Consider the following 12,484-nt stretch of genomic DNA (forward strand, 5'->3'; position numbering starts at 1 on the left):
TGTATACCAAATCTTTATTCATTCAACAGCCTTTTGTCAGTACCTGCTATATAGCAAGTACTGTTTTAGATGAAACCCTGCTCCTCAGAGTTAACATTCTAGTGTGTATTTAGTGATAGGTCATGCCACTCTCCTATGTGCAGAAATGTGTATGCTTTGAAAAAGGGACTGTGCTACTTAAAAGTTGCACTGTAAACTTATTTTTCTCCTATAAATTGAGCACTTCCTTCTATGCCATAGAACCATCTTTTACAATGTCATCTTTAATGGCTGCAGAAAAATTGTGTGGATGTATCATATTTTATTTAAATAATCTACTATAGTCAGACACTTTTCCAATTCCTATTTGCTCCTAAAATTCATTAAAAATGCATATTTTGCACCTTTTTGATAGGATAACTAACATGGCCTCTGTAAGACATGAAGGCACAGACAACTGTTCTCTTCCTCATCCTTGTAACATCTCTACGCAGGTCTCAAGTGTCTTTATAATAAACTCATAATTAGTGATTAGTAGATTAGACGATTAGACAGGAACACGAGCAGGCAGTACAAGATGGCTGTTGCCTTTGTTGCCATAGCATTGTGAACTTTTCTGGAAGATCAGCCAGTGAGAAATAGGGAACAGAATGGAAGTCTGCATGAAGATTAAAAATCATATTTTCTCACCTAGCCTGCAGTGGTGTGGATAAAGCATCGACCTGGAAATGCTGAGGTCACTGGTTTGAAACCCTGGGCTTGCCTGGTCAAGGCACATATGGGAGTTGAGGCTTCTTGCTCCTCCCCCTCTTCTTCCTGTCTTTCTTCCTCCCCCACCTCTCTCTTCCTTCTAAAATGAATAAATAGATTAAAAAAAAATTTTTTAATCCTATTTTTCCTGTCTACTCTGATTAAAGCTCTTTCTAATCTATTGTCTGCAACCAGATATGAAATCACAAGAAGGGCAAGTTTGATTGATTGGTTGATTGATTTTTTTTTTAACTGTAGCTTGGTGCTTACTCGTTACTTAACAGAAGGCATTATCAGCTTTGCTAAGTCCTATGACAGGCATTTTTAATTAACTGATAAAATATTAGAGGTAGTTAGTAGAACAATTAAGAAGGTCAATGAAACCACTCTTTTTCTATCCCACAGTTTCATTTCTTTCTCTCAGCATAATACCACATCCCTCTAACACTTTGTACAGAAATAAACTAAATCTCTCTGAAGAAGGGAAGTAGGACATGCAAAGTGGAAACAGCCCCAGAGGAGGAGGCAGAGGAAAGAGACTTTGCGTCAAGGCAACACGAGCACCCGCTTCCCCATCTTGTGTGGGCTCGGCCATGTCCAAAGGCATTTACTACGTTGTCCATAGATGAGCTCCTTTTCCGTCCTTCTATCATAGAATTTACACATGGGGCACACAATCTGTTTAAAATGTGTTGTGAAATGGTCGAAGAACCTGGATGCTGGCTTCAATGATTATGAAATGACTAAGTAAAATTTCTTCACAAAAACGTTAATTAGGATAAATTGATTTGGTTTTTAAAATCAACTTCTGAGGTGGAGAATTGAACTTCTGCATTTACATTCAGAAAAATATTTCTTAACTAGTTTTGATTAACTCATGGAATATCTTGAGAGTTGCTTGATCAGGTGGTAGTGCAGTGGATAGAGCATCGGACTGGAATGCAGAGGACCCAGCTTCGAGACCCCGAGGTTGCCAGCTTGAGCATGAGCTCATCTGGTTTGAGCAAAGCTCGCCAGCTTGGATCCAAGGTCGCTGGCTCGAGCAAGGGGTTACTCGGTCTGCTGTGGCCCCATGGTCAAGGCACATATGAGAAAGCAATCAATGAACAACTAAGGTGTCGCAATGGAAAACTGATGATTGATGCTTCTCATCTCTCTGCCTTCCTGTCTTTCTGTCCCTGTCTATCCCTCTTTCTGACTCTCTCTCTCTGTCTCTGTAAAAAAAATAAATAAAAAGTAAAAATAAAAGAATATCCTGAGAGTTGTCCTAAAACCAAAATAAATGAGTCACTTCATTTTCCATTTTGGGCTCCTCCTGCCCATGCACTCCCTCACTTGAAACTAATGTCTACACCAGGGGTCCCCAAACTTTTTACACAGGGGGCCAGTTCACTGTCCCTCAGACCACTGGAGGGCCGGGCTATAAAAAAACTATGAACAAATCCCTATGCACACTGCACATATCTTATTTTAAAGTAGAAAAACAAAATGGGAACAAATACAATATTTAAAATAAAGAACAAGTAAATTTAAATCAACAAACTGACCAGTATTTCAATGGGAACTATGCTCCTCTCACTGACCACCAATGAAAGAGTGCGGCGGGGGCTGGATAAATGGCCTCAGGGGGCCGCATGCGGCCCACGGACCATAGTTTGGGGACCTCTGGTCTACATATTCCTAACAGATTTCTGAACCCAGCATTGTCTTCTATATGCACAAGTATTTCCTAGCCCAACCAAGTTAAGTCTTTCTAACCTTTTAGGGCCTGCTGGCTTTAGCTAGCTGGATAAACTAGTTTGTTATTGTTATAGCAGGTATTAAAAGTAAATGTGTTCAGGGAATAAAAATCAACAGGAGTCTTTTATTACATAATACACATAATTTCCCGTAACTATAGCAGGCCACGATCAGAGGAGAGATGAGACTACTGATCAAGGTGGGAGCAAGCTAGTGTTTCTATGCTTTAGGCTGTTGACAATTCTCATAGCTACAATGAATCAAACAGATATTCTATTAAAAGTCTCTGTAACTCAAACACAGAGTTTCATGGCTTGGTTCTAGTAATTAGACTAGCAAGGCTTCTTCATGATGTGGTCTGTTAATGATCAGACTGCTGATGTAAGATAGTTCTTCTAGGTAGTCCTAAAATAACCCTTGAAAACCACCCATCACTAACTCTCTTCATAACTGCTCTTGATTTTGTATACAGTCTTTTCAGCTTTCTTCAATCATTTTAGTACTATGAGTGAGCAGTCATCGGAAGACTTGATGAACATGTAATTCTCCTTTGCTCATTTGAGAGTGAGCCCAAAGTCCTAATTCACTGGAGGAATCAAGATAACAATTTTTACACATTCTATAAAGACAGTGACCGTTTGAAAACGCAAGACCTCAAACAAGATACCCTCTTCCACAGTGAAACAAGATACACAAACAAGATACCCTCTTCCACAGTGAAATTCAAGATGGATTGTGCCTCCCTATCTTACAGAAGATTTAGCCTTCTGAATGAAGAAATTTACTTGTGCTATGTAGAAACAACAGCTAGACAAATCACAAAGTGGTATTAAAGGTGGGAGTTAAGTGTTCATATAAGGTTTTATAAAACATAACAATGGCACTATTCTGTTTTTCTGAAGTTTCTTTTTCTTAATTTGACATGCTATGTGCTTCCTTCTAAGTCAATACATATGAATCTACCTTATTTTTAATGAATAGTATCTTATAGTATAGACATGCTATAATTGATACACCCATTCACCCATTGGTAGATACTCAAACATTTCCAGTATAAGAGCACACAATTTCCCTTTAGTCTTATCGACACCTAGTATCATCAATCATAAAAATTTATGCCAATATGATAGCTTAAAAAATATTGAATTATTGACTTAAATTACATTTTTCCATTTTCTGAATGAAGTTAGTTTTAATACTATATACAGTTGACCATTGGAGAGCACAAGGATTAGAGGTACAGACCACCATGAACATCTAATACTGAAGTCAACCCTTTGCACACGTGGATTCCCAATGGCCAGATGACCCTGAGCAACATGTGTTTGAATCATGCAGAGCAGTTGAAAATTATACTCATGTAAGTGAATCCATGCGGTTTACAAGTGTGTTGTCCAAAGGTCAACTGTATTTATCTCTTTTATGTATTAATTGTATTTACCTATCAATTTATTTATTGGGGGGAAGAGCATTTTCTAATGGATTGTCTTATCCAGCACTACTTCTTCTCCCTCTGTCCTATTTAGGTGCTCCAGACCTTGACTCAAAAATTTAAGGGTCATGTATAAACAGCATCAAAGTGCTGAGCCAGTACCTGAAAAGTAGAGTGCTGCGTGAGCTCTAGTTTATAGACTTCAACATCCACATTTTGGTTGCTCAGTGAGCCATTAGATTTTTTTCTAGTACTCTTTATAGTGAGTAGAGATTGCTAGTTGCCATCTATTCACGAATGCCCTTTTTCACTTGTAGATAACTGCACACTACCTTAACCCTTTGAGTAGTAAGTTTTTTTTCATGCTCGCTGACCCCCAGGAGTGAATTTTTTTTTTCAAAAAATAAAATTAGTTCCAGTTACAGTTTTATGAACTTAAAATTGTGTTTGTTTGATAACCAATTTATGGAAACAAGAAGAACATACATTTGCCTTTTTAAATGTTGCCTTACACATTTTTAAAACAAAAATTTTTGTACGGTCCTACTCTGGATGGTCAGGAGGCACGAGGACGTACATGAATGTTTGTACTTTTTGGGTTAAGGTTCTACATTTTTTATTTTGTTTTTCCTTTCAGTAATGGCCAAATTTTGCTCAGAAATCTTAGCTTTTCATTTTTGAGGGTATTAAAATAATAGATGTTCTACACAGATGACCTAAAAGGAAACTAATGATGTCAGTTTCTTGTGTGCCCTTTTTTCTCCCCCACAGCAGTACACACCTGTACTGAAGTATGAACAGAGGAGCACAGCTTCTTAATACGTGGCATGTCAAGTGTTTATCCTCAACCACTTCTCACATGGCAAGGGTATATAATACACCTGGGTCTGAAAGCAATATGGAAGAAAAATGGGTCTTTAGATCCTTTTTATTATAAAAGTAGAGTAACTATCACAGGATTGTATTTATCTTATGAATGTACTATTGAACATCCCTGGCTGGGCCCTGGCCGGGTAGCTCAATTGGTTAGCACATCATCCCAATACGCCAAGGTTGCAGGTTTGATGCCTGCTTGAGGCACATACAAGAAGCAACCAATGAATGCATAAATAAGTAGAACTAAAATGGATATTTCTGTCTCTTTCTCTCTCAAATCAATGAATAAAAACTAAAAAAAAAAAAAAAAAAAAGGACAAGAAAATCCATGGCTGAAGCGAACATGGACAGGGAGATGGAGAATGAAGAATGAAAGATAGGCTTCATGGGGCATTCCTGTGTATATGTGCAACGTCAGAGGGTGGTGGTGGGGAACAGGGATTGATTTACAAGGAAGAAAAGAACACGAAAGAAAGAAAATGTATCTGTGCTGTTACACGACAAGGACTAGAGTCCCAGGTCTAATATTTACTGGCCGTATTACCTAAAGCAATCATTTTTTTACATCTGAGCTTTAGTTCCTCATTGATAAAATGGAGGCAGTTCTAACCTTACTAGGTGTTTATGAGTTGAAGGAAAACACTTGTGAAATGGAAAGTAGCAAATCCATTCATAAATAGCACTGTATTTCTCTATGGTTCATCCTCTAAAGAGGATTTGCTACCTGCATTGTACTTTAAAAGATCAGAGGAGAAGGAAAGAATATTTGTCTATTATCTGGTCATAACCTCTGATTCTTGCCAATCTTTCAACTAAACAAAAATTAACAAGTATTATTTCATTTCTATCATTGCATGAGCAGTTTTTAACACTCCTTTCTCTCATTTATTTGAATAAAGTCAAACTCTGATCAACCTCCATATAACCTAGTGTTTAAGAAAATTAAGGAAAATAAAATTTTGACACTGCTTATCCAATTCCAAGGAAAAATACTGTTTTATATTTCATTAGAAGCAAAGCAAGATTTTTTTTTGTGAATCTCGATTTTATAGGGAAAGTGGAGGCTAGCTATGTTTTCTGGCCTTCTCTTTTCCTGAGTTTTATATTCTCAAAATGCTCGTTGAGAAGAAACTAAAATCGTAAGTGTTTCATATCTTTCACATGATTTGAGTGCTAAAGGCATGGTCACCATTGTCCACTCCTTGCCAGCCAGGCAAAAATGAAAACATGGTAAACAATAAAAATGTTAATATTAAATTGTAAATATTTTCTAGGGAAATTGCATTTTCTCATGTTTGTTCAGAATTAAGTGTCCTGAAGCCTTAGGCTGCATGTGGTTTGTCTTGAGGATTTATTATATGCTAAGTAAGGACTGTCATTCTCAGACTGTCAGCTTAGAAAAATGGACTCTTATTTCTGAATCTATAGCATCTAGTATAAATTATAAAAATAAAACTCAACTAAGAAGGGTGCATACAAAGGGAGCAATTAATTCTGTTCACTGTGGTTAGTTATAAATAGAGTTAAGAATATATGTTTAAGGAAGTTGCATAAGAGCAGAATTTAAAAGACTTATAGGAAATTCTAGAAGACCATAAGCATTCTACCGTAGGTTTAAAAAAATTATGTGTAAAAGCACAGAGGAGTAAATATCGCTGAATTTCTGGAAGTTTAAGTGGTTGACAGAAAGGCTAAATTATCAAAAGATAAGGCTGTAGAGGATAGCAAAACCCAGATGAAAGGCCTTCTACACCTTGCAAAGGAGCTTGAACAGGGTCCTGAGGTAGTGTGGAGCCAAAGAGGCACTGAACAGGGGAGCTTGAACAGGGTCCTGAAGGTAGTGTGGAGTCAAAGAAGAACTGAACAGGGAGCTTGAACAGGGTCCTGAAGGTAGTGTGGAGCCAAAGAGGCACTGAACAGGGGAGCTTGAACAGGGTCCTGAAGGTGGTGTGGAGTCAAAGAAGAACTGAACAGGGAGCTTGAACAGGGTCCTGAAGGTAGTGTGGAGCCAAAGAAGCACTGAACAGGGGAGCTTGAACAGGGTCCTGAAGGTGGTGTGGAGCCAAAGAGGCACTGAACAGGGGAGCTTGAACAGGGTCCTGAAGGTGGTGTGGAGCCAAAGAGGCACTGAACAGGGAGCTTGAACAGGGTCCTGAAGGTGGTGTGGAGCCAAAGAAGCACTGAACAGGGAGCTTGAACAGGGTCTTGAGGTAGTGTGGAGCCAAAGAAGCACTGAACAGGGAGCTTGAACAGGGTCCTGAAGGTGGTGTGGAGCCAAAGAGGCACTGAACAGGGAGCTTGAACAGGGTCCTGAAGGTAGTGTGGAGCCAAAGAAGCACTGAACAGGGAGCTTGAACAGGGTCCTGAAGGTGGTGTGGAGCCAAAGAAGCACTGAACAGGGAGCTTGAACAGGGTCCTGAGGTAGTGTGGAGCCAAAGAAGAACTGAACAGGGAGCTTGAACAGGGTCCTGAAGGTAGTGTGGAGCCAAAGAAGCGCTGAACAGGGGAGCTTGAACAGGGTCCTGAAGGTGGTGTGGAGCCAAAGAAGCGCTGAACAGGGGAGCTTGAACAGGGTCCTGAAGGTGGTGTGGAGCCAAAGAGGCACTGAACAGGGGAGCTTGAACAGGGTCCTGAAGGTGGTGTGGAGCCAAAGAAGCGCTGAACAGGGGAGCTTGAACAGGGTCCTGAAGGTGGTGTGGAGCCAAAGAGGCACTGAACAGGGGAGCTTGAACAGGGTCCTGAAGGTGGTGTGGAGCCAAAGAAGCACTGAACAGGGGAGCTTGAACAGGGTCCTGAAGGTGGTGTGGAGCCAAAGAAGCGCTGAACAGGGGAGCTTGAACAGGGTCCTGAGGTAGTGTGGAGCCAAAGAAGCGCTGAACAGGGGAGCTTGAACAGGGTCCTGAGGTAGTGTGGAGCCAAAGAAGCGCTGGAAGCATCAGAAAGATCCTGGACTTGAATTTTGGCATATTCTCTTGCTGGTGGGCTAAATACTAGGTGAGTCTAGAGTCAGAAGGAACAATCCATGGCTGTCCATAGCAGTCAGCCTATAGAACTACGGAACAGGAAGGACAAGATGGAGCTAAATCAGGGGGTGGGGATCAGGGGGTGAGCCCAGAATACCCAGCACAGTCCCTGCTCCAAAAACATTCAGTCCAGTGGGGGATTATTTACACATACTTGGAAATGTAATTCTTATGTACAAGGAAAAACACTTTGTCTAGAAAGAGAATAAGAAATGATTGAGACCATAAAAGTAAGAGACAACTAGTGGAGTCTTGGGGAACACCAGTGGTTTGAGAGGTCAACAGAAGCAGGCAGTGAAGTTTAAAAGGTTGCTAACTGGTCGTAATGTTAATATTGGGTGCCCATGTTTGAGTGCTCTTATCAGGCTGTAGGAGTTAAAACCCAGGGGTATTATCTCCTTAGCTGCCCCAAGTTTAGGCTTCCTCGAATACCTTAACTTCACCATGAAAGGAGACTTTAAAATAATGGTAGTAAAACTTTTCTTTTAAGAAACTACATAGCACATATATCTAATCGCTTTTTTTTCCTTTTTTTTTTTTTTTTTTTTTTAGCGAGAGGGGGACAAACAGGGACAGATGGACAGGAAGGGAGAGCGATGAGAACCATCAGTTTTTCATTGCGATACCTTAGTTATTTGTTGATTGCTTTTTTATATACACCCTGACCGGGAGCTCCAGTTCAGCTAGTGACCCCTTGTTTAAGCCAGTGACCTTGGGCTTCAAGCCAGCATCGATGGGGTCATAGCTATGATCCCACGCTCAAACCAGTGACCCCACGCTTAAGCCAGGTGAATTCACATTCAAGCCGGTGACCTTGAGGTTTTACACCTGGGTCCTCAGCATCCCAGGCTGATGCTCTAACCACTGTGAACTGCCTGGTCAGGTGTCTAATTGCTTTTCAAAAAGGTATTTTCAATATTTCTAAATGTGTTTTAAGAGTACTTAAAAAATTCATTTGAGGCCCTGGCTGGTTGGCTCAGTGGTAGAATGTCAGTTCAGCTTATGGAAGTCCCAGGTTCAATTCCTGATCAGGTCACACAAGAGAAGTGATAATCTGCTTCTCCACCCCCTCCCTTTCTCCATCCCTCTCTCTCTCTCTCCCTTCCTGCAGCCATGGCTTGAATGGTTTGAGCAAGTTAGCCCAGGGCGCTAAGGATTACTTGATGGCCTTGCCTCAGGCACTAAAATAGCTCATTGCTGAGCAATGGAGCAGCGACCCAGGTGGGCAGAGCATCGCCCCCTAGTGGGCTTGCTGGGTGGATCCTGGTCAGGATGCATGCAGGAATCTGTCTGTCTCCCCACCTCTCAGTTAATAATAATAATAATAATAATAATAAGAAGAAGAAGAAGAAGAAGAAGAAGAAGAAGAAGAATTCATTTGAAAAATTTATACTCATTGATTTTTTTTTCTATACTGTTGTTAGATGGCCTTTGTAAAATGCAAAGTGAAAATGTTTTACTCTCATGTAAACTTGCAAACTATTTTTTTCTACTGAATCAAAACATTGTAGTCACTTGGTCCAGGGTAAAAAGTGGAACTTCTTCCATCCTGGCTTACTTTCTGAGCTCCTCACAAAATAAAATTATCGATGAACCCCAACTTTCATGGAACAAAGAGCTAATAAATCAGAGTGACATCTTTTTGATTTTGAGGGATCTTAGTCATTCAAACAGTGGAGAATATATGTGCAATATTTCTTCAAGCAAATATACTTAACTCACCTTCCAAACACTGCATGTGGGTATTATAAGTAGGGTTGGACAATGGGTTTAGAGACCATAGCAGTAGAGACTGTGAATGACAAAGAGGAAAATCACGTTGGCATTTAAGGAATACTTTTGATTAATATTTCTGAAATTGTTATCTACAGGGATACTTCTGATCAAGATGGTAGACAACCACGCAGAAGTCCTGCATTGAAAAAAAATTCTCCCTTAAGATTTCCTGTTTAGAGTTTCAGGGCTTCAGAAATTCAGAGGGAACATGTGTTTTGTGACTGTAGGCTGAGCATCTTCAATTCCTGTTTCCCACTGGCTAATATGTGCCTTAGGGTCTAGGATTTGGAGAGTTGAGGCTGTGGGCATGGTAGGAAGTTAGAATTGGGGGCTCTGCTAAATGCTGAGAAACAGAGCCTGTGAACCTGGTAGACAGAGTCACCAAAGAACATTTGAAACACTGAGTATAATGCCTGATTCAGCTTATTTCCTACCTCTATTGATAGCTATTCATAATGGAATGTGTACTCATTAAGTTGACTTTCTAGGGGGGATGGCTGATCTTCTCACCCTTACACTATCATCATGAGAGACATCATGGAAGGCCATGGTGCCTCTCTTTTTATTCTTTTTTTAAAGACATTTGAATCAGTAAAATATGGTTTAGAAATTTTTCTGTCATCTTCTAGTTGTGAAAATCAGTAGGAATAACATTTGGAGGGTTGGTGATTCTATGTAATGAGATTTGGAGATAAGAAGAGAGCGTTGGCCTTAGGGTCAGTGGTCTTCAAATACATAGATGTTTCTACACACTCAGTGATAACACTTCCTTTGTAGAGCTGCCACTTGGAGAATATTGAAAACTAGGATGCACTTGGAGCTCCTACTTTTCTCTAAAATAGGAGTGTTCGTTTTCTGTAAAATACAGTTAAGCTTGCATCCTGTTTTTTAAAATGTTGCCTGTTAGCTTCATTTTGAAGTGTAGAAAAATAATAAGAAATCGTCTGCAGACCACATGCAGCCCATTTTTCTAACCAGAGGTCTCATTTCCCGTTAACGCCAAGCGAAGCCTCAGGAACAATACATCTCTGATAAAGAAAATAAGCTTTTCGGAACCTCTCAATCCCAAGCAAACCCTGGCCAGTTGAGACTGGAGGAGGGTCTGCTCAAACTCTCCCCACCCATGCCCCTCAGGAAGAGGTCTGGAGCTGGAGCTACCTCCGCAGGGAAGAGAACAAGGCAAATAGTCCTGGTATTTTAGACATCGCTCTTCTGAGGAAACTTGGTGTTCTACTCTGAATTGCAATTTCCTAGTTGCTGCCTTGTCCAGAATATGTTGTAACATTTGGAAAGGAAGCCTCGAGAGGAGTGCTTACTATTCTTAGGGCTTAGATCTGCTAGATAAAGGTTGCACTGAATTAAATGGAATTAAATAATTCTTGCTAAATTCTGCTGTTGAATTACTATGTGACCTTGGGCAAACCTCTTTACAGATGGGAAACTGAAGGTCACAGATAAAGTGTGAAGAAGCTGTACCTTGCAGGATATCATCAGGAGGAAAAATATGCATATGAAACACTGGAAATTCAAAACATTTCTACTTAATTGTTTCTTCTTTACATGGCTATAAAATTTCAGAATGACACAAATATGTGGAGAGTTCAATATTTTTTATTGTAAAACATTAAATGAGAGTATGTTCATAAAAAACAACATCTATTCTACTGAGCTGTTCGTTTTTTGGTTTTTTTTTAAATAGCCATTAACATTTTTTTCCTGATTTCGGCTTTGGGCTCTAATTATCAGGTTCTGACTTTGGTAATATTAGGTCTCTAAGTTTCTGACTTGTGGGGGTCCCACTTCCTTTAATACTAATTACAATTCTAGTATCAACAACCAGGATGGGGAAAGCTCAGGCTTCTCCAGTTATTCCTGTGAGGCTCCGAGCAGTATCAATTATCCCTGTGGTCACAGTCACCTCTCACTGAAGACGGTGGCTCCTATTTGGGTCTGCTCATCGCCTCTGTACTCCTCATCACTATTTTTCCAGGAACCTGGCTTCTCCCAGCCAAGGGGGAACTGCACCCTCCTTATAGCCTCAGTAGAACACTGGGCTGAGGCTATTTTGTAGTCATAGTTATTCCTTTGTAAAAGTTATATTAATTCTTTTTTTTTATTCATTTTAGAGAGGAGGGGGGAAGATAGAGAGAGAGAGAGAGAGAGAGAGAGAGAGAAGGGGGAGGAGCAGGAAGCATCAACTCCCATATGTGCCTTGACCAGGCAAGCCAGGGGTTTGAACCGGCAACCTCAGTGTTTCCAGGTTGACGCTTTATCCACTGCGCCACAACAGGTCATGCTATATTAATTCTTTTATCACAATATAAAACAATAGAAACTTAAATGTATAATAGACTCAATGCCTCTCAGGTTTTCAGACTCTTTTTCTCTCCCAACTCTCACCTAAGCCCCAAATTCATGAAAATTACAGGTTTTACAAGTTCCCCACATAGGGACGGTGAGACTGGGAGGTATTATTTATGCTCATAAAAAAGTCTCTGGTCCAGACAGGGCTCATCTTCTCACTAAGAAAAGTGTTTTCATGAATATGAAATTTGCCTGCCACCCATGAGGCAGAAATAACTAGTTTTAAAAATTGTAAGCATACTCTACCCATCTACACACACATTTTCTTTTATTTTTTGGTAAATTTTTCTTTCAGCTTATAGATTCCTTGTTTTATTTAGAGCCAAGTCAGAAAACAGCCCTCTGGATAATCATTCTACCTTCAGTGATCTGGGTGCTGTTGGTGGTACTTAAAGTCCTCAAATCAAGAAGATGCATCCATCCTATCAAAGGCAGTATCTCAGGGAGACTTGGGTTCTGTCCCCGGGTATTCAGGCTGAGATATGACATACAGCTGCACATCTACATGGGAACAGATCTGCACTTTCTGGAAAGTCATTTGTAA

The 12,484-nt window shown here is 40.2% G+C and overlaps 1 protein-coding gene across 1 annotated transcript; it reads left to right on the plus strand.

Annotated features, from left to right (window-relative positions):
* The first annotated feature begins 420 nt into the window (after positions 1 to 420).
* On the plus strand, positions 421 to 12,484 carry HHLA2 (HHLA2 member of B7 family). Its single transcript, XM_066240802.1, is given in 10 exon segments — positions 421 to 469; positions 2,986 to 3,285; positions 3,288 to 3,310; positions 4,673 to 4,709; positions 4,712 to 4,764; positions 4,767 to 4,808; positions 4,810 to 4,886; positions 5,097 to 5,144; positions 9,223 to 9,542; positions 12,261 to 12,484. Coding segments are annotated over 10 exon segments (1,173 nt in total).

This window comes from Saccopteryx bilineata, chromosome 8, assembly GCF_036850765.1.
Source record: "Saccopteryx bilineata isolate mSacBil1 chromosome 8, mSacBil1_pri_phased_curated, whole genome shotgun sequence".
Taxonomy (NCBI): Eukaryota; Metazoa; Chordata; class Mammalia; order Chiroptera; family Emballonuridae; genus Saccopteryx; species Saccopteryx bilineata.